At 51.0% G+C, this 21,105-nt stretch overlaps 1 protein-coding gene across 1 annotated transcript; it reads right to left on the bottom strand.

Annotated features, from left to right (window-relative positions):
• Positions 1–1,562: 1,562 nt before the first annotated feature.
• On the bottom strand, positions 1,563–20,779 carry LOC311326417 (uncharacterized protein; the record flags this gene model as incomplete). Its single annotated transcript, XM_084459310.1, has 8 exons — positions 1,563–2,650; positions 3,545–3,662; positions 3,843–5,747; positions 7,711–8,947; positions 9,061–9,110; positions 9,239–9,340; positions 20,238–20,375; positions 20,519–20,779. 8 exons carry the CDS (start codon positions 20,777–20,779, stop codon positions 2,034–2,036), a joined length of 4,428 nt encoding a protein of 1,475 aa, XP_084315436.1. The 3' UTR covers positions 1,563–2,033.
• Positions 20,780–21,105: the final 326 nt, after the last annotated feature.

Genomic DNA, 21,105 nt, shown 5'->3' with positions numbered 1-21,105 from the left:
GAATTCATACCTGTTTTCTAACCTGTCACCACTCCTACAGTTTTTAAGCTAAATGGACATATATCTCAAAATGTTCAGCTGGTTCCCAGGATTCCTATTATGTAAACATCTAAGCTGTGACATTTATACTTTTTGAGCTGGAGCTGTCTGAAGCTGGTCATGCTTTCCCATGCAAACAATTGATGGAATGTTCAGAGTGTCAGTTGTGATTTGAAATCGGGTGCATGCCAGCCACTCTTAAAGGTACAGACACCCTTCTATGACTACTGTAGCATTATATTTCTACCTTCAGATGAATTATACAGATTAGATGTAACTCTTAACAATCTGGAGCTCAAGGCTCTCAAGACAGTGGAGATGATTGTAGACTTTAGGAAAAAAACAGCCAACCCGCCACACACACACACTCACACACACACGCGTGCGCGCACGCACACACGCACCTTAGTATTCTAAATAATCTGGGGATTAGTCTCGCCACACACTGTCTTCACTGGTGAGGGCAGGTGGGTGGCCCGGAGAGAGGTACACTGTCCCCGACCTGCTATGACATGATGGTGGCGTGTTTCGCCACGAGTTTTGCCATCACGCCACTAACCACGCCACGGACCCCTCAACTCAGCCTTTGAGTGAGCTAGAGACACACAGTCTTCACCGGTGGGTGCAAGGAGATTGCCCGGACGTCACTGCACTGCCCTCGACCCAGTGATCCGAGGGGGCAGAGTCTCGCCACCACGCTACTATCCACGCCACGGGCCCCACAACTCATCCCCTGAGTGGGCTAGAGACACACGGTCTTCACCGGTGGAGTCAGGTAGGTGGCCCAGAGAGGGCTACACTGTCCCTGACTGGCTCTACCCTGAGGGGGCGGAGTCAAGCCACGGGCCCCACAATTCAGCCCGAGTGGCCTAGAGACACACGGTCTTCACCGGTGGGGGCAGGTGGTTGGCCCGGAGAGGGGTACACTGTCCCCAACCGGCTCTGACCTGAGGGGGCGGAGTCTTGCTACCACACCACTGTCCACGCCACGGACCCCACAACTCAGCCCCTGAGTGGTTTAGAGACACACGGTCTTCACCGGTGGGTGCATGGAGATTGCCTGGTCCATAGTAGTTCTAGCAGTAGCTGTGACATACAACTGCAGCAGCTAGCCCACCTCACATTTTCTCCAGGAAATGTACTTTCTAGTTACATATTAATTTCGGCCTAAAATACTAATTGGGTAGAGCGTGCAAATGTGCACACTTGAAGGACGCAATCCTCCATGCACACCGTTCATAGATCACCTGGCACATTTATATGTGGGTATTAAGGCATTTGCACACATTTATACATACAGAATTTCAGTAGATAATGCATTACTTTTAGCTAACAAAAATGCATCTCTGAGAGAACTGCATCTCTCTCACATGAGAGAACAGTTAAGAGGGTACTTTACCTGCTTCTGATATTTCGGTGAGAGGCTTGCTTGCTTGGCATCTTTTAGGATCTAAAAAGCAGAATGAGAGCTAGGCAGTTTCCCAATTATCTAGTTTATTATTTCTTTTCAAACAAATCTTGTAAATTATGTACAAATCAGAATGTGTGTATCTAAACATAACATGCAGAATTACTAAAAACACAAACAGCCTCTAGTAGGGTCAGCAGTTGATAGTCATTTCCATTGGTTTATCACATTCAAATTCCCACAGGTTGGTATCCAGCTAGACCAAGATGCCCCTTTATGCCCAAGTACTAAACTATGGCTGCAGAGGCTTTTATGGAGCAAAATGTATGCTACGCACCACCTTAAACCACCCATTCAATTCAAGAGTTTTCTGGTTTCCAATCCAGTATTTGTGAGGATCTTAATGAGTTTCATGTGGTGGATCAGGTGGTTTGTTTACATGTTCTCTACCTCAGCAGCTCCCGTATTGTACTGCATAACTGCATGTTGGAAGTGTTTAGTTCATGCTTGAACAAATTTTCCTGTCCAGAAATACAGAAACTAAAAGGTACAGGAACACAAACTAAAATTTGAACCAGAGCACCTCCTAACTTTGCTGAGGAGACATATTAACCTCCATCTCCCACTTCATCAGGAAGTCCTGCAGGTTGAGGTTGAACGTATCGATGCCCTTCCCAGACAGATGGACCCCATCGGGCCGGTAGAGGCCACTATCTGAGCCACAGCTGATGTTGTTGTGGGTGAGGGCAGTGCCCCCGAGCTGGGCTATGATGCTGTGGACCCTGCGGTTGATGGTGGCTCTGACCACGTCCACCTCCAGACTGTCCTTAGAGTGCCTCCACACCCTCCGGGGCAAAATGTCTGACCAGACCAACAGGCATTGTGGGAAAATGCTCCTCATGGAGGTCAAGTCTTTCTTCACGGAGGACAGAAAGTCAGAGAGGTTGTCGATGGCCAGATCGTTCCCTCCCAAGTGCAGGATGACCACGTCGGGGTTGGGCCATTTGATCTTCAGCTGGAGCAGCTGGGGCAGCAGCTGTGGCCATGTCATGCCCTGGATGCCCTTCCACCACACCCCGACGCTGCCGGGGTCCATGCCCAGCTGCATCCCCACCTCGGGCGACTTGGCCCTCATCTCCGCCCAGTAGACCAGCGAGTGGCCGCAGATCCAGATGTTCTTAGGTTCGCTGATGATAACCTTTTCTGTAGAAATTCAACACAGCATATTTTAACTGTAAACCTTATGGGCATTTGTTATGTTAATGTACCCTGGAGCATTGGTAGTGTGAGCCTGCTTACTGCGGGTCCCTTGCTAATTCTCTCATAATCTTCTAGTTCTGATACCTGTTGGAGCTATTTATTTAGTCCAATATCCATGTCCGTATATCCATCGCCCCCATTTTGTAGTTGCATGAACTGCGCTGCATCGGATTCCTGTTCATACCCCTACTTTCAGATAACATGAACACTTACAGCAATCACCTCAGTCACTGAAACCCCAAATAAGTCTCAATAGTTCCATGTTCTCTGCAGTCGTCTTCTGTATTTATGCATTCGCCACTCAAATGCATTATTATATAAACATGCATAATTGTGCTCATGGTTACTGGCCTAGTTGTGCTGCGGCAGGCAAAGCGTGCCGGTAACCATGACAACCACTGCTTTTATACAACAGCACTGTACTGATGTTGATTTGGGGAAAATATGGGTTTGTAGTGTTCAATTTCGCTGTATTTTCGTTATATTTTCAATTTTGCTTTAAGCCATCCGCAATCCAAAATAGTTCTCCATTGTTTACCGTTGCTATAGGCAACTTAACATCAACAAATTGGCAACAGTTGCGCCCACTACGCGCATGTGCAGCCAGACACAATTCAATTCAAATTCAATTCAAACAACTTTATTAGTCCCACTAGGGGCAACTGATTCACAATTTCTGTGAACCGAGCGAGCGAGTGCTATTAGAGTTGCTAGTCACAGCTACAAATACTACATAATATCCTGTCTGATAAAAGAGCAAGAAAATTTAGGTTCAATGGGGGTGAGTGCTTCCAAGAGCCACTGAGTACTGGAATGTGTTCAGAGATGGTTTGGTACCTGGTGGGTTGTTCTGGTTTTTGTTCCGAGCCGAGACCTTCATCTGGTTCCTCTTCTCCATCATCATCATCCTCTTTTGCTTAGTCTTCTCCATCATCCTCAGGTTAAACCATTCTAGCTGCAAAGGCCATAACAAAACAATCTATCCAATGGTGATTTCTTTTTTTTATCATTAAAAGCAACATTGCAATGAATCAATTAAACACCCAAAGCGTAAAAAATGTCATACAAAAATCATGCAGCTGATTCAACAGATGAAAACTTGTGCTGCATATGAAATGATCAAACGATAGCATACCCGTTCTTTCTGCTTTGCCTTGATGTCGTCCTCTGGTCCTGACGAGGCTTGTTTGCTCTCAGTGGTGGTCTGAAGCCCGTGGTATACTCTACTATGGGCTTTAGGGGGCTGCCGGTTCAACTGGACCACTTGAACTGCCTCGGGTTTTGGTGCCTCTTTCTGCACAGTCTCGGTTTCTACTGTTTCAATCACCTTGAAAAACCTAGAGACGGTTGTAGTTGTAGCCGTTTGCTTTGAGGTGTCACTTGTAGAAGTCGGTAGCGTAACAAGTGTGGTGAGGTTTTGGTGTATTGACTTATGTGTAGTATTGACTTGTTTAGGAGGCTTTGCTGAAGTGGGGGCACCAGTTAAAGGGTGCAGGGCATAAGCAGAGACTGGGGGAGGGCCCGTTGGAGGGGGCCCATAATAATGGAGGTTGAGGCCAGATGGGCATCTCTCTTGAGTGGCACAGGCAGGGTATCCAGCTGGCAGGTACATTGCAGGGGTCTGGTGGCCCGGGGATGAGGCAGCAGAACCTAGTGGCAGGGAATAATGTGTGCTCGCCCCCTGGTGCCAGCCATACTGTGTGGGCGAATAGGACGTGCCAGGTAGCTCTGGTGGGCATTGTGAGGTGGAGGGGGAGGGGGTAGGGGTGATGGGTGCTGTTGCCTGCTCAGCATTAATGAGGGTCTGCATCAGTCTGGCCTTCTCCAAGGCTTCCTCCTCATCCCGGTCAAGGAATCCTTCGTATTCTGTTTGTTGTTGGTGGGCGGGGAACTCCTCATGATTTAACAAGCTTGCAGAGACGATAGACTGGAGATGTTCAGAGTCACTGGAGCCCGTCCGACTGCGATCCTCCCTCCTTGAAGACGAGTATCCCCGGTCTCTCTCCAAGCGCTCTGACAGCTCCTCCCTCCTTCCATAGAGCCTCTCCTGGGTCCGGTCTGCCAGCTTGGACACCTCCGCCGTGTTGAGGTTCAGGCCAATGGTCTGGAGCAGGCTCCGGATCTTATCAAAATGCTCCGACTTGCTCCTGCTCCCCTTCCTGGTCTCTCTTGTAGGGCTCGGTCCATCCCCGTCTCGTTCATGTCTGTCTGCTGACCCTGAGGAACGTTTGTAGTCTCTGGCAGCAGGAGCTTCTCCCCCGTAATGGAACTGCTCGTCTTCCTCCATGCTTCTCTCTCTCTGGTAGGCACCTCTGGAGTGCTGTTCCTGGGCCATCCCCTCTATTTGAGAAAGAACTCTACCGTCCCAGAAGGATTTTTTGTGAGGCAGCAGGTCATCCTGATTGAGCTCTGTAGTTGTGAGGTCATGGTGGCGGTCAGGACCAGAGCCCCGGTGTGTGTGCTCTGGTTGCGTTTCTCTCCATCGGTGGTGATCTCTGGACTGATCGTCACCAGCTTGCAGGTCACAGTAGCACTGTGGAAGTTCCTGGGTGTTCTCCGCTATGACAGCGATCTGATCCTGAGCCTCCTTGACTGCAGTGGAGAGCAGACCGGCGTCCACGCCTCTGTTGAGCGTGTTGAGAAAGCGAGCGATCTGGGTGCTCAGGTTGCGATTCTCCTGAGGAGGTTTACTGGTTGGAGGCTGGCCAGGAGGAGTCTGGGGGGCGGGGGGTTGCTTGTGGTGCATTTGACGGGGGGGAAATTGGCTTGGTGGCGTTTGTTTGGGGGGAGGCTGGCTGGGGGGAGTTTGGCATGGGTGTTGAGTGGGAGGAGCTTGACTAGGGGGAGATGCTCGAGGAGACTGACTCTGATAAGACGAGATCTGTGCTGAAGTTTGTTCACACAGAGGTTCATCATTATAGGACATTTTACTGGATGTGTGGTTGTGTGAAGGATGGCTATGCTCCGGGGAATCGGATGTGTGAATGTGGTCGCGGGTGACGGGGTTGGAATGATACTGATCCCGGTCAGAGGGTTCAGTCTGCAGAGAGAGGACACAGTGTTATTAGGGACCGTCTGAAGGTCATGGCAGGGGTCATCGGAGGACCGTCCCTCTGACAGAAATAGATTTTTGTTTGACTCCCAAAGTGATAGGAAAAAATGATTGACCCTCCCCCACCAAATAGGCAATATTCATTTTAATTAGAGATGGGCCGATTGGCTTTTTTGGCCGATACCGATTTCCGATTTTTTTGGGGGGGCAGACTCATCTATACCGATTTTGGCCAACACCGATTTTCAAAAATTGTAATTAATTGACAGCACTCACTTTGCATTTTCTTGCAATCCCAGGATAGTACAGATGAAAGTAACTGAATATGACTATGACTGTGTATAGGACTGTTAACACTATTGACTGTATGACTGTGTATAGGACTGTTAAGACTGTTGACTGTATGACTGTATAGGACTGTTAAGACTGTTGACTGTGTATAGGACTGTTAAGACTGTTGACTGTATGACTGTGTATAGGACTGTTAGTGCCTCATTTTACTCACTTGAACTGTTTAATGAAAATAAAATATATATATCTTCGTTAGTTGTGTGTTCAAACCAGCAGGTTTTCATGTGCATCTTGTTGTGGTTCGGCCGCCCTGAGGTGCTTCCCCGTCTAGGAGCGTCATCGCCCGGCTCGCCTGTGCGCTCTGCGCGTCCTTCCACCTCGCCACGCGTGCTGAGAGCGCAGCAGCGCACCGGTGGCTCGTTAGTAATCAACACACCTGTGCTCCTGCGTCTCTCCCTGAGACAAACGAGGGGCAGGCCCAGCACGTGCATTTCTGCCGCTCTAGGCGAAACACAATTATGCCACCCCTCTATTTGCGAATACCAGCAATAACGCACAGCATAAGGAAACGACAGTAACCAGTCTTGTCTATTGCAACACAGTGTCAACATTATAAGGAAAAGCATGACGCGCATAACGACATGCAATAAGCGAGAATAGAATAGGGTTAGAATTATTATTGCCTATTATTCTAATCTTTGGACTGAACTGGGCTTTAGAACAGCAGGCTACCTATTATTCTTCAATGATAGCATATAACAACAATCAAATGTACGCTATTAGGCTACTGTAGTTGTAGGCGATATTAGTTCGTTTCTGTAGGCTATTCTATGTGTGGAAAAATAACTGGCCAGTATGCCAATAGCCTACGGTCTGGAGTGGTCCGACTCTAAAACTGCGCTGCTGCTGCTCTCCGCTCAGCGTGCGGCGCGAGCGGTTACTTCTCAGGACTGCATCACTCCCTCCAGGAAATACACTTCACCATGGCTCTTGTATTTTGTCTTCATCAAATCCACCGTAGAACTATAGAATCGGCTCACAGAAACCGGCCAGTTAAAGCCAGATCGGCCGGTCGCAGATTGGGCTAATTTTAGTCAAATCGGACGGTTTTGAATCGGCCACCGATCGATCGGCCCATCTCTAATTTTAATATGGTGTTACTCGGAATAAGAAAAAAACAACTTGAACGGCAAGTTAAAATTAAGTCATCCACATGGTTCCGCGCGTCGATGCCTGTTGGCCAGTTGTTAGATCTACGCTGACATCATCAGCAGAGCACCACTGATGCCGTACACACCCACTGTCTGGATAGGCCAGGCACAAAGATGGACTGATAAGGCAGCCAAAGAGAAACGATAGCCTACACCGGGTCATACAAAACAGCTTGCTGAATTCTGAAAAGCTGAAGAAATTTTTATTTTGATTGATTCAAATTTGTATGACCCTCGAATTAAAAAACAGTAACACCCCTGGGACTAAAATTTAAAAAGCATGACCCTCCTCTGTTTTCATCCAGTGACACCCTCCCACAGTCCCAAAAAGCTACTCACATTTACCTGCAAAGTAATATCAGAATTTCATGGATTATAAAATCAATATATGAATCATAAAGACAGAATATAGAATTTAAAGCACTCTCTAAACAACAAAAAGAAGATACCTTGGTTGGGAACAGAAGCCCAGATGAATCATCGTTGCGTTTCAGTAGACTGGGCTCGTATCCTGTGAGGGGCACAGCGATCCTGCCGTGGTCGTAGTCGATGCAGGTCTTCTCCGCTGGCCTCACATCCATCCTTCCTCCCCTGGGCTCCACAGCTACCACTGTTTTATGGCAGGCAATCATCTTATTGAGTTCCTCAAGCTCCCTTTTCTTCCTGGCTAGCTCTTCATCCACTACGCCGCTCATCCTCTGACTGGTCTCTTCTTGCTCCCTGCTTTCCCTGAGCCTCCCCCGGCTCCGGCTCCTGCTACGGCCGTGGCCATCGCTGCCTGACCTCTCCTTGCTCCTGCTCCGCTTGGCCCCGCCGCGCCCGTCTCTCTCCGTGCTCCTGCTCCGCCCGTCTCTCTCCGTGCTCCTGCTCCTCTTGGCCCTGCCGCGCCCGTCTCTCTCCTTGCTCCTGCTCCGCCCGTCTCTCTCCTTGCTCCTGCTCCGCCCGTCTCTCTCCTTGCTCCTGCTCCTCTTGGCCCTGCCGCGCCCGTCTCTCTCCTTGCTCCTGCTCCGCACGTCTCTCTCCTTGCTCCTCTTGGCCCTGCCGCGCCCATCTCTCTCCTTGCTCCTGCTCCGCACGTCTCTCTCCTTGCTCCTGCTCCTCTTGGCCCTGCCGCGCCCGTCTCTCTCCTTGCTCCTGCTCCGCCCGTCTCTCTCCTTGCTCCTGCTCCGCACGTCTCTCTCCTTGCTCCTGCTCCGCACGTCCCTCTCCTTGCTCCTCTTGGCCCTGCCGCGCCCGTCTCTCTCCTTGCTCCTGCTCCGCACGTCCCTCTCCTTGCTCCTCTTGGCCCTGCCGCGCCCGTCTCTCTCCTTGCTCCTGCTCCTCTTGGCCCTGCCGCGCCCATCTCTCTCCTTGCTCCTGCTCCTCTTGGCCCTGCCGCGCCCGTCTCTCTCCCGGCTTGAGCTCCGGCGCTTCCTGCGGACGTGGCGGCCAAACCTGTCTGTGACGGGACTACTGCTGCTGCTGCTGCTGCTCCTGCTGCGTCTGGGTCGGCGCCGGCTGCTGGCGCTGTCCTTGCGACCGTCACTGGGACGGTTGTCCTGCGACCGCGGGGGTTGGACCGTCGCTTTCAGCTCGTCAGACTTGGCTAGAGGCTTGGGTTTGTTCTCACCTGGTTTGAGTTTGTTCTCACCTGGTTTGAGTTTGTTCTCACCTGGTTTGGGTTTGTTCTCACCTGGTTTTCCCTGTCTGGAGCAAGAGAGACGAGGGAGAAAGGGGGAAAAAGATGAGTCATTTACAGGTATCAATACATTCTACCCCTGCTGGAAGATTTTCAAGCATGTATTCAAACAATGACTCACTCAGTGAGACTGGCAGTGTGGTCTCTCATTAGTTTGATGGTCATCTTCTTCTGTGGAGAGAAGATGGTCAGTTCAAAGGCAGCACACAGACAGCGTCTCTCCACTAATATGGCGTCACAGACACCTCATCTGACAGACGTTCACTTTTGCAATGGAGCAAATGTTATTTTCACAGCACCTTTTCTTTGTTTGCCTCGAGCAGCTTGGCCACAGGGGTGAAGACGGCCTCGGTCAGCCGTCTGATCCTCACCGCCTGATTCCCCCCTTCTGCCGTCTCATGCTGGGGAGATCACAACCATCACAAACATGCTACTTCTTAACATCTCTTACAAGCATGTTCCATTATCACATTCAACCATCAGAAGCCCCGTGCCCAGCGCTGGTACGCCCTGGTGTCCCGGTGCAGGTGACGGCTCTGGACCCAACCTGATCAAGTCATGGGCAAAACGCGCCGTTTGCAATGCTGAGTGAATTTCTTTTAAACATTTTACATTAAAAGAAGACAAGTCATTCAGCCCTCCTGTGTGCAGCAAATCTATTCAATTCAATTATTTGCTCAAGTAGGGACAGTGTACATTGATGAACATTTTAAAACAAAAATGAAAATGCACTATAATTGCAACCAAAAGGCTGATTGGTAGTCCCCTTGCCAGATAGGGTACAGGCTGTTCCCTAGTGTGAAAGAGTTACAGTGCATTACAATAATGATAATCTCCATTTAATATTCAATCATCATTTGAACTCACTGTTCGACCATAGAGACCATGACCACGGGTATAAGAGCCAAGGTGGTGACCCCAGACGGCAACAGTGAGGAGTTTGACATCCTGATATCCAAGTATGTTTAGCACCCTAAAACGGGGGGTCTATGTGAAAAAGGTTTGCTGGATATCGTTCACCCGAACTGGATGAAAATACCCTCAAATTAAAGCGGTTGGTCTACTAATTGTCATCATCATCATCATCATCATCATCATCTTCATCCGCTTATCCAGGGTCGGGTCGCGGAGGCAGCAGCTCCAGCAGGGGGCCCCAGACATCCCTTTCCCCCCTTCAGGAAGTGGCGTACAGCCGCCACAGGGCCCCATGTTAAAAAAACCTGTGGCGGCTGTACATACTTGGACTGCTGTACACTCCGATCCCGCGTGCCGCCGGGGCCCGCCAAAAATAGGCGGGCGGTCTCTAAAAGGCCGCCGGGTCCCCCGCCGGCGACCGGCGGCCCTCCGGCTTTTACGGGTTTTACCGCCCCCCTGGGGCGATCCCGGCCCGTTCCACAAGAGGGCGACCATCCCGGCGGATCCTGTGAGCGTTGTACGCCCGCGGTTCCTGTGGCGGCCGTACCGAACGTGCAGCCGCCACAGGCTCGAGCGCAAACTGTGCGCGTTGTACACGCGTGTACAGCCCAGGCACTTTTCATTCAAAAACGGCGTCCCCGACCACGCGACCTCTCGGGACGCCGTTTTTGGGCGTGGCCACGCCAAATACGAACCGTGCGCCCTCCGGAGGGCGCCGATGAGGCCCCCGGTGGCCGAAAGCGTCTCGGGCCGGTTTTGAGTTTGACCCCCACAGATCGGGCTGACCTCCGGTCGGGGCGGAGGCCCGCCCTTGGCCGAACGGCGTGCGGAGTTTCGGACCAATCAGAGAGCTCCATTTTCAAAGTTGTCCGATCGGCACGCCGTTCGGTGAGCGTGATCAGGCCCTCGGGGCCTATGGGCCCTCTGTACGTCGGACCAATCGGAGCATCCCATATGGGCCAAACCGGGATATTCAGATCGGTCCGTTCGGCACGAAATCCGGTGAGCGTGATCGTCACCTCAAGGCCTATGGGCCGTACGGGTTTCGGACCGATCGGACCGCTCGATTTCTTTTAATACGCTACAGTAATATTTGGCTGTACACCGACATGTGGGGGCTGTACGCGGCCGTTTCTCACGATCGTAGGAGGCTGATCTCAGAGTTTGTTCAAGGCACCCTTTGGTACTTGAGGACCCCCGCTTTATAGCCTCCTAGCCCCCACCGCTTTGGAGAAATTTGGCGTGTACAGCCGGCATACATTCCTATGGCGGTTGTACACGTCATCTTTTTAATTTTTAAAGGTGTTGTCAAAGCACTAGAGGCCTCAAAATCGGGTCAGTGGGTCATAAGTGAGTGCCCTTCGAGACTGTACAGAAAAATGTCAGCTAACTCCTCTAGAAAAAAAAAAAATCACATATCTCCAAATGTGCCCCAGGACACTGTCAGGCTCTAAGAGTACAACACCCTTCCGTGCCAGAATTGATCATTTTGATCCAAAATGAAAACCGCTTAATCTTGGGGGCTGACCATATCTGTGGGATGTTTGTAGGCCGTACGGGAAAGGCGTACAGTGCCAATAGGTTTATATGGCGGCTGTACATTCCTTTATTTCCACACTTAACGGAGAGCTAGGAGGCTGATATGCCAGTATGTTAGTGTCAACACTTGGTACTTTAACACCACCGAGCGATAGCCTCCTATCCCGCACCAGTTTGGAGAAACAGGCGTGTACAGCCGCCATAGGTCGGTGTACAACAGCAATAGGTTTACATGATAAAATTCAATTTGCTCGGATTGGCTCGAAACACAGCACAGTAACAGTACACCATGGAGACATGAACATACTGCCATATCAGCCTCCTAGCCCCCACCACTTTGGAGAAAATGGCGTGTACAGCCGCCACAGGTCGGTGTACAACCGCAATAGGTTTACATGTTAAAATTAAAATTCCTCGGATTGGCTCGAAACTCTGCACAGTAACAGTACACCATGGAGACATGAACATACTGCCATATCAGCCTCCTAGCCCCCACCACTTTGGAGAAATGTGGCGTGTACAGCCGCCACAGGTCGGTGTACAACCGCAATAGGTTTACATGTTAAAATTCAAATTGCTCGGATTGGCTCAAAACCCATGCACAGTAACAGTACACCATGGAGACATGAACATACTGCCATATCAGCCTCCTAGACCAAGAATCTTTGGAGATATTGACCCGTACACTCACCATGTAAACCTATTGCTGTTGTACACCGACCTGTGGCGGCTGTATGCGGCTGTTTCTCATGATTGGTTGGGAGTAGGAGGCTGATCTCAGAGTATGTTCATGCCACACTTTGGTACTTGAGGCCCTTCGCTTTATAGCCTCCTAGCCCCCACCGCTTTGGAGAAATTTGGCGTGTACAGCCGCCATACATTCCTATGGCGGTTGTACACGTCATCTTTTTAATTTTTAAAGGTGTTGTCAAAGCAGTAGGAGGCTGATCTCAGAGTATGTTCATGCCACCCTTTGGTACTTGAGGACCCCTGCTTTATAGCCTCCTAGCCCCCACCGCTTTGGAGAAATTTGGCGTGTAGAGCCGCCATACATTCCTATGGCGGTTGTACACGTCATCTTTTTAATTTTTAAAGGTGTTGTCAAAGCAGTAGGAGGCTGATCTCAGAGTATGTTCATGCCACCCTTTGGTACTTGAGGACCCCCGCTTTATAGCCTCCTAGCCCCCACTGCTTTGGAGAAATTTGGCGTGTACAGCCGCCATACATTCCTATGGCGGTTGTACATGTCATCTTTTTAATTTTTAAAGGTGTTGTCAAAGCAGTAGGAGGCTGATCTCAGAGTATGTTCATGCCACCCTTTGGTACTTGAGGACCCCCGCTTTATAGCCTCCTAGCCCCCACCACTTTGGAGAAATGTGGCGTGTACCGCCGCCACAGGTCGGTGTACAACCGCAATAGGTTTACATGTTAAAATTCAAATTGCTCGGATTGGCTCAAAACGTGACAGTACACCATGGAGACATGGACACACAGTAACAGTACACCATGGAGACATGAACATACTGCAATATCAGCCTCCTAGACCAAGAATCTTTGGAGATATTGACCCGTAAACTCACCATGTAAACCTATTGCTGTTGTACACCGATCTGTGGCGGCTGTACGCGGCTGTTTCTCATGATTGGTTGGGAGTAGGAGGCTGATCTCAGAGTATGTTCATGCCACACTTTGGTACTTGAGGAACCCCGCTTTATAGCCTCCTAGCCCCCACCACTTTGGAGAAATGTGGCGTGTACAGCCGCCATAGGTCGGTGTACAACAGCAATAGGTTTACATGATAAAATTAATGAAACGTCGTAGAGCTTCACGGATGGTTTCATTTGAAAGCTAGCCTAGGAATTAGTGGGGGTAGGTGGTGGTTCTGAGTAGCTACCAACTTCTGTACTGGAGATATAGCCTATCTGGCAAACGCTTATATCTTTGGTTATAACCGTTTTCCAGAAAATGGGCAAAATTAACGGAAAAGAGCTTCATGGATGGTTTCATTTGAAAGCTAGCTTAGGAATTAGTGGGGGTAGGTGGTGGTTGGGAGAGGCTATGACCTTGCACTTTGGAGATATTGGCCTGGACACTCGCCATGCAAACCTATTGCTGTTGTACTCTAAGACCACCGAGTGTCAGCCTTCTAGCCCCATCCGTTTTGGAGAAACAGGCGTGTACAGCCGCCACAGGGCAGTGTACAACGGCAATAGGTTTGCATGGAAAGTGTCCAGGCCAATATCTCCAAAGTGGCTGGGGGTAGGAGGCTCATAATGTAACCTCAGCATCCTCTTACCATAAGGGACAAGCCCTCCGAATACCGTAAGGATTGGAGGAAGTTGAATTTGACCCTCTCGGGACGTCCTCTCAAGGAAGTCAATTTTGAGATTTTGGTCAAAAATTCAAATTGCTGGGATTGCCTCGAAACACAGCACAGTAAAAGAGTACCATGGAGGTATGAACATACTGCCATATCAGCCTCCTAGCCCCTGTCACTTTGGAGATATTGGCCTGGACACTTGCCATGCAAACCTATTGCTGTTGTACACCGACCTGTGGCGGCTCTACACGCCTGTTTCTCCAAAGTGGTGGGGGATAGGAGGCTGATACTGTAGTATGTTCATGGCACCAATAGGTAGTCTAAGATCACCGAGTGTCAGCCTTCTAGGCCCATCCATGTCCGAGAAACAGGCGTGTACAGTCGCCACATGTCAGTGTACAACGGCAATAGGTTTACATGGTGAGTGTACGGGTGAATATCTCCAAATTGACAGGGGCTAAGAGGCTGATACTGTAGTATGTTCATGCCACCAAAGGGTAGTCTAAGACCACCAAGTGTCATCCTTCTAGGCCAAACCACTTTGGAGAAACAAGCGCGTGAGTCTAACCCTAATCCTACCCTAATGGTCAATATCTCCAAAGATTATTGTGCTAGGAGGCTGATATGGCAGTATGTTCATGTCTCCATGGTGTACTGTTACTGTGCAGAGGTTTGAGCCGATTCGAGCAATTTTAATTTTATCATGTAAACCTATTGCTGTTGTACACCGACCTGTGGCGGCTGTACACGCCCGTTTCTCCAAAGCGATTGGTGGTAGAAGGCTATAGCTCGGTGGTGATAAAGTACCAAGTGTTGACATAAACATACTGGAATATCAGCCTCCTAGCTCTCTGTTAAGTGTATGAAATAAAGGAATGTACAGCTGCCATATAAACCTATTGGCACTGTACGCCTTTCCCGTACGGCCTACGAACATCCCACAGTTATGAATCAAAACTGAGATTGCTCTAGAGTGTCCAAGGATCAACATATTTCAGCGTCAGCCTCCAAGATTAAGCGGTTTTCATTTTGGATCAAAATGATCAATTCTTGCACAGAAGGGTGTTGTACTCTAAGAGCCTGACAGTGTCCTTGGTCAAATTTGGAGATATGTGAGGATTTTTTTTTTCTAGAGGGGTTAGCTGAAATTTTGCTGTACAGTCTCGAAGGACACTCACTCATGACCCACTGACCCGATTTTGAGGCCTCTAGTGCTTTCGGAACCCCCTCTGTACAGTAGAACAATGTGCGTGTACAGGCGCCATAGGAATTCGGCGGCTGTACACATTCTCCCTAAGTCGCTTCCCGTAACCCGACCAAAGGTAGCAGAGATGAAAGCTCTGCACATTCTACAATGGCAGTGCATGCTGAGTAACTGACCCGAGTACTGTGTCTGTACTGTGCATGTAAAGGTCCTCAGGGAGCTGTGACCTTTGTTTCAAAAGGTCATGTGTACAACGGCAACAGTTTCAATGGTGATTTCCCCCATTCATCCCTGTGGCGGTTGTACACGCCACATTTCTCCAAAATGGTGGGGGCTAGGAGGCTGATACTGTAGTATGTTCATGCCACCAAAGGGTAGTCTAAGACCACCAAGTGGCATCCTTCTAGGCCAAACCACTTTGGAGAAACAAGCGCGTGAGTGTAACCCTAATCCTACCCTAATGGTCAATATCTCCAAAGATTATTGTGCTAGGAGGCTGATATGGCAGTATGTTCATGTCTCCATGGTGTACTGTTACTGTGCATAGGTTTCGAGCCAAACCGAGCAATTTAAATTTTAACATGTAAACCTATTGCGGTTGTACACCGACCTATGGCGGCTGTACACGCCTGTCTCAGGTCAATATCTCCAAAGTGGCTTGGGGTAGGAGGCTCATAATATAACCTCAGCATCCTCTTACCATAAGGGACAAGCCCTCCGAATCCCGTAAGGATTGGAGGAAGTTGAATTTTACCCTCTCGGCTGCTGGAAGTCGATTTTGAGATTTTGGTCAAAAATTCAAATTGCTCGGATTGCCTCGAAACACAGCAGAGTACCATGGAGGTATGAACATACTGCCATTTCAGCCTCCTAGCCCCTGTCACTTTGGAGATATCGGCCTGGACACTTGCCATGCAAACCTATTGCTGTTGTACACCGACCTGTGGCGGCTGTACACGCCTGTTTCTCCAAAGCGGTGGGGGCTAGGAGGCTGATACTGTAGTATGTTCATGGCACCCCTAGGTACTCTAAGACCACCGAGTGTCAGCCTTCTACCCCCATCCGTTTTGGAGAAACAGCCGTGTACAGCCGCCACAGGTCAGTGTACAACGGCAATAGGTTTGTATGGCAAGTGTCCAGGCCGATATCTCCAAATTGACAGGGGCTAGGAGGCTGATATGGCAGTATGTTCATGTCTCCATGGTGTACTGTTACTGTGCAGAGGTTTGAGCCGATTCGAGCAATTTTAATTTCATCATGTAAACCTATTGCTGTTGTACACGAACCTGTGGCGGCTGTACACGCCTGTGTACTGTAGCGTATTAAAACAAATTGAGCGGTCCGATCGGTCCGAAACCCGTACGGCCCTTCGTCCTCGAGGTGCCGATCACGCACGCCGGATTTCGTGCCGAACGGACCGCTCTGAATATCCCGTTCTCTGATTGGCCCATAAGGGATGCTCCGATTGGTCCGACTGGCGTGGTCGGGGACGCCGTTTTTGACTGAAAAGTGCCTGGGCTATACACTCGTGTACAGCCGTCCAAGGAACCTGCCCGGGTTGTACGCCGCGTACGGCCCAGGCGCGTACCGCCTGAGCTGTACGCGGCGTACGGCCTCCAGCCGGGTTGCATGGGCGTTGTATCAATCAATCAATCAATCAAAGCTTTATTTATATAGCGCATTTCATACCCAGAGGCAACACAATGCGCTTTGTTGTACGCCGTGTACGGGGCCCACAGGCCCCCATAGTGCGGTTGGCGGCGGCTCGGAGTCGCCCCCAGGTGGTGTAATCGGGCCTGTACACTCGGGTGTACAGCCCCCATTGGGACTGTATTGGGGCTGTACACATTTTGGTGAGTACGTGTACAATGGTCCCACTTTGTGTACAGCTCAGGCAGTTTCAATGCAAAAAAACGTACAGCCCCCATTGACTTTTGGCTGACTTCCCTACCCCTAGCAGCATCAACCAGCTTTGCCTGGGGAATCTTTAGCCGCTCACAGGCCAGTGCGGAGATGTAGTCCCGCCACCTAGTCCTGGGTCTACCCCGCGGCCTCCTCCCAGCCGGACACGCCTGGAACACCTCCCTAGGGAGGCGCCCAGGAGGCATCCTCACTAGATGCCCGAACCACCTCAACTGGCTCCTTTCGACGCAAAGGAGCAGCGGCTCTACTCCGAGTCTCTCCCGGATGACTGAACTTCTCACCCGATCTCTCAGGGAGACCCCAGCCACCCTCCGGAGAAAACTCATTTCGGCCGCTTGTATCCGTGATCTCGTTCTTTCGGTCATGACCCGTCCTTCATGACCATAGGTGAGGGTGGGGACGAAGATAGACCGGTAGATCGAGAGCTTTGCCTTTTGGCTCAGCTCTCTTTTCGTCACAACAGTGCGGTAAAGCGACTGCAGAACCGCACTAGCTGCTCCGATTCTCCGGCCAAACTCCCTCTCCATGGTTCCCTCACTCGTGAACAAGACCCCCAGATACTTGAACTCCTTCACTTGGGGTAAGGACTCATTTCCTACTCGGAGCGGACAGGCCACCGGTTTCCTATTGAGCACCATGGCCTCAGATTTAGAAGTGCTTATTCTCATCCCAGCCGCTTCACACTCAGTTGCGAACCTATCCAGAGAGTGCTGGAGGTCGCAGGCAGCTGATGCCATCAGGACCACATCATCTGCAAAAAGCAGTGACGTGATCCCCAGCTCACCGAACTACAAACCCACCTCCCCCCGGCTACACCTCGATATCCTGTCCATGAAAATCACAAACAGGATTGGTGACAAAGCGCAGCCCTGGCGGAGGCCAACACCCACCGGAAAGGAAGACGACTTACTGCCGAGGACCCGGACACAGCTCTTGCTCTGGGTGTACAGGGATTGGATGGCCCTAAGTAGGGACCCCCTCACCCCATACTCCCGCATAACCCTCCACAAGACCTCTCGAGGGACCCGGTCGTAAGCCTTCTCCAAGTCCACAAAACACATGTAGACAGGTTGGGCAAACTCCCAAGCCCCCTCCAAGATCCTTGCGAGAGTGAAGAGCTGGTCGGTAGTTCCACGACCAGGACGAAATCCGCATTGTTCCTCTTCGATCTGAGGTTCGACTATCGGCCGGACCCTCCTTTCCAGCACCTTGGAGTAAACTTTCCCTGGGAGGCTGAGTAATGTGATGCCGCTATAATTCGCACACACCCTCTGGTCCCCTTTTTTGAATATTGGGACCACCACCCCAGTCTGCCACTCCTTCGGCACTGACCCAGACTTCCACGCAATGTTACAGAGGCGTGTCAACCAAGACAGCCCCTCTACACCCAGCGCCTTCAGCATTTCTGGATGGATCTCATCAGTCCCTGGGGCTCTGCCACTGTGGAGTTGTTTGACTACCTCACTGACCTCCTCCAAGGACATTGACGACCCCCCATCATCTTCCGGCTCTGCCTCGATCGTAGAGGGTGGATTAGTCGGGTTCAGGAGTTCCTCAAAGTGCTCCTTCCAACACTCAACAACCTCCTCAGTTGAGGTCAGCAGTGTCCCCTCCTTGCTGTATACAGCTTGGATGGTCCCCCGCTTTCCCTTCCTGAGGTGTCTGATGGTCTTCCAGAAACACTTTGGTGCCGACCGAAAGTCCTTCTCCATGGTTTCTCCGAACTCCTCCCACACCCACTGCTTTGCCTTGGTCACGGCCGAAGCCGCAGCCCTCCGGGCCAGTCGATACCCTGCAACTGTTTCTGGGGTCTCCCGGGCTAACATAACCCGGAAGGCCTCCTTCTTCAGTCGGACGGCTTCCCTGACCACCGCTGTCCACCACGGTATCCGAGGGTTACCGCCCCTTGAGGTACCTATGGCCCTCAGGCCACAGCTCCCAGCCGCAGCTTCAGCAATGGAGGCTTTGAACACCGACCACTCATGCTCGATGTCCCCAACCTCCACAGGGATACCTGAGAAGCTCCGCCGGAGGTGGCCATTGAAATCTCTCCGGACAGGCTCTTCCTCCAGACGTTCCCAGTTCACCCTCACTACACGCTTGGGTTTTCCAGGTCTGTCCAGAAGTTTCCCCCGCCATCGAAACCAGCTCACCACCAGATGGTGATCAGTGGACAGCTCTGCCCCTCTCTTTACCCGAGTGTCCAAAACGCATGGCCTCAGATCAGATGATACGATAACGAAATCGATCATCGACCTTCGGCCTAAGGTGTTCTGATGCCAGGTGTACTTGTGGGCATCCTTGTGTTCGAACATGGTGTTTGTTATGGACAAACCGTGACTAGCACAGAAGTCCAACAACAAAACACCACTCGGGTTCAGATCGTGGTGGCCATGCCTCCTAATCACGCCCCTCCAAGTTTCTCCATCATTGCCTACGTGTGCATTGAAGTCCCCCAGTAGGACACTGGAGTCCCCTGCAGGAGCCCCCAAAAGGACTCCACTCAGGGTCTGCAGGAAGGCTGAGTACTCTGAACTGCTGTTCGGTGCATAAGCATAAACCACAGTCAGAGTCCCCCCCCCCACAGTCCTAAGGCGCAGGGAGGCGACCCTCTCGTCCACTGGGGTGAACTCCAGCACAGAGGCGCTCAGCTGGGGGCTAGCTAGTATAGCCACACCTGCCTTACGCCTCATACCGTGAGCAACTCCGGAGAAGAACAGGGTCCAACCCCTATCCAGGAGTTTGGTTCCGGCGCCGGTGCTGTGCGTGGAGGTTAGCCCCACCAGGTGTAATTGGTATTGCTCCACCTCCCTCACAAGCTCCGGCTCCTTCCCCCCCAGCGAGGTAACGTTCCATGTCCCCAGAGCCAGCCTTTGCCAACCGGGTCCGGTCCGTCAGTGCCCCCCGCCTTCACCGCCACCTAGTTGGCAGCGCACCCGACCCCGACAATTCCTCCCGCGGGTGGTGGGTCCACGGGACGATGGAGGAGGAGATGGTGCTTCCACGGTGCTTATTCGGGCTGTGCCCGGCCGGGCTCCATGGTAAGCCCGGCCACCAGGCGCTCGCATGCGGGCCCTCCGTCTGGGCCTGGCTCCAGACGAGGGCCCCGGGCTTCCTCCGGGCCGGGTCTCTCTTCCTTTTTGGTGTTCTGTCATCAGGGTTTTTTCCTGTAACCCCAGGTAGGGGGGCTAGGGGGTACTACCACTTGCCCAAGGTGGACCCCCAGACTAGTGGAGGGAAGGAGGCGTCTTACTTCTCCATTCTAGTTTTGCAACTAGCCACTGCCGCTCTACTAATTGTGTCATTGCAAAACCAAAGTGGAAGAGTACAGAACAAAAACAAATATACAATTGACCGTCCAAATACTCCTGGAGGACTTTATATGAGGAGGACTTACCGGGATGACACTGAAGTCCACCTTCTGGTTGAGCTCCAGCTTCTGGACCTCCATCACCTCGGACATGTTGAAGAAAAGCTGAGGGTTCTTCTGGCACTTAATGAACCCCGACTCTTCCTCAATCTTCACCACCGTACCCTGCAGAGAAAAACACTTCCCTTAGACACGCTGTCAATCTGCACCAGACACTTTGATGACTAAACATATTGGTCAGAATGTAGGACCACCCATTGACCCTCTGAAGCATAGTTCAACTACATAAGGACCACATCTTGATCTACCGTTTGCCGTTGCACAGTGGATTTCACAAAAGTGTCTGGGAGGATATCCAGGTTGACAGCCCGCTCCTCCTTGGTTTCCCTGTTGGTGGAGATGTTGAATTGGATTTTGTCGCCGTCCAACATGGTGGCCGTGGTCTGGATATCTGCTGCTGTAAACGTGAGCTGCTTCTGTTCACCAGCCACTGTCATCAGCAGCAGGCCCACCTCAGGAGGCTGACCCACAGCCTGCAAACACAACACTGTCATCAGCACCAGGCCCATCTCAGGACCCACAGCCTGCAAACACAACACTGGCATCAGCACCAGGCTAGGGCTGCTCGATTAATCGGATTTTAATCTAGATTACGATTTGGGCTGTCAACGATCATTAAAACGAAATAATCGCCATAAAACGATTTTGCACAAATCAAGTGCACCCTACACTGCAGAGCTATACTGTGCTTGGCCCCTCCCCCACCCCCCAAAGCCCCAAAACAAACACTTCAAAGCGAGACGAGTTGTCAATCGAGGCGCACGCATGCTCCTCTCGAACAAAACACGACAAGAAGAAGATTATGGCAGCAGAACGAGAGGTGGACAAGAGAGCT

This window comes from Borostomias antarcticus (genome assembly GCF_949987555.1).
Source record: "Borostomias antarcticus genome assembly, chromosome: 27".
Lineage (NCBI taxonomy): Eukaryota > Metazoa > Chordata > Actinopteri > Stomiiformes > Stomiidae > Borostomias > Borostomias antarcticus.
Note: the sequence above shows the minus strand (reverse complement) of the source record. Positions and strands in the feature narration are given on the sequence as shown.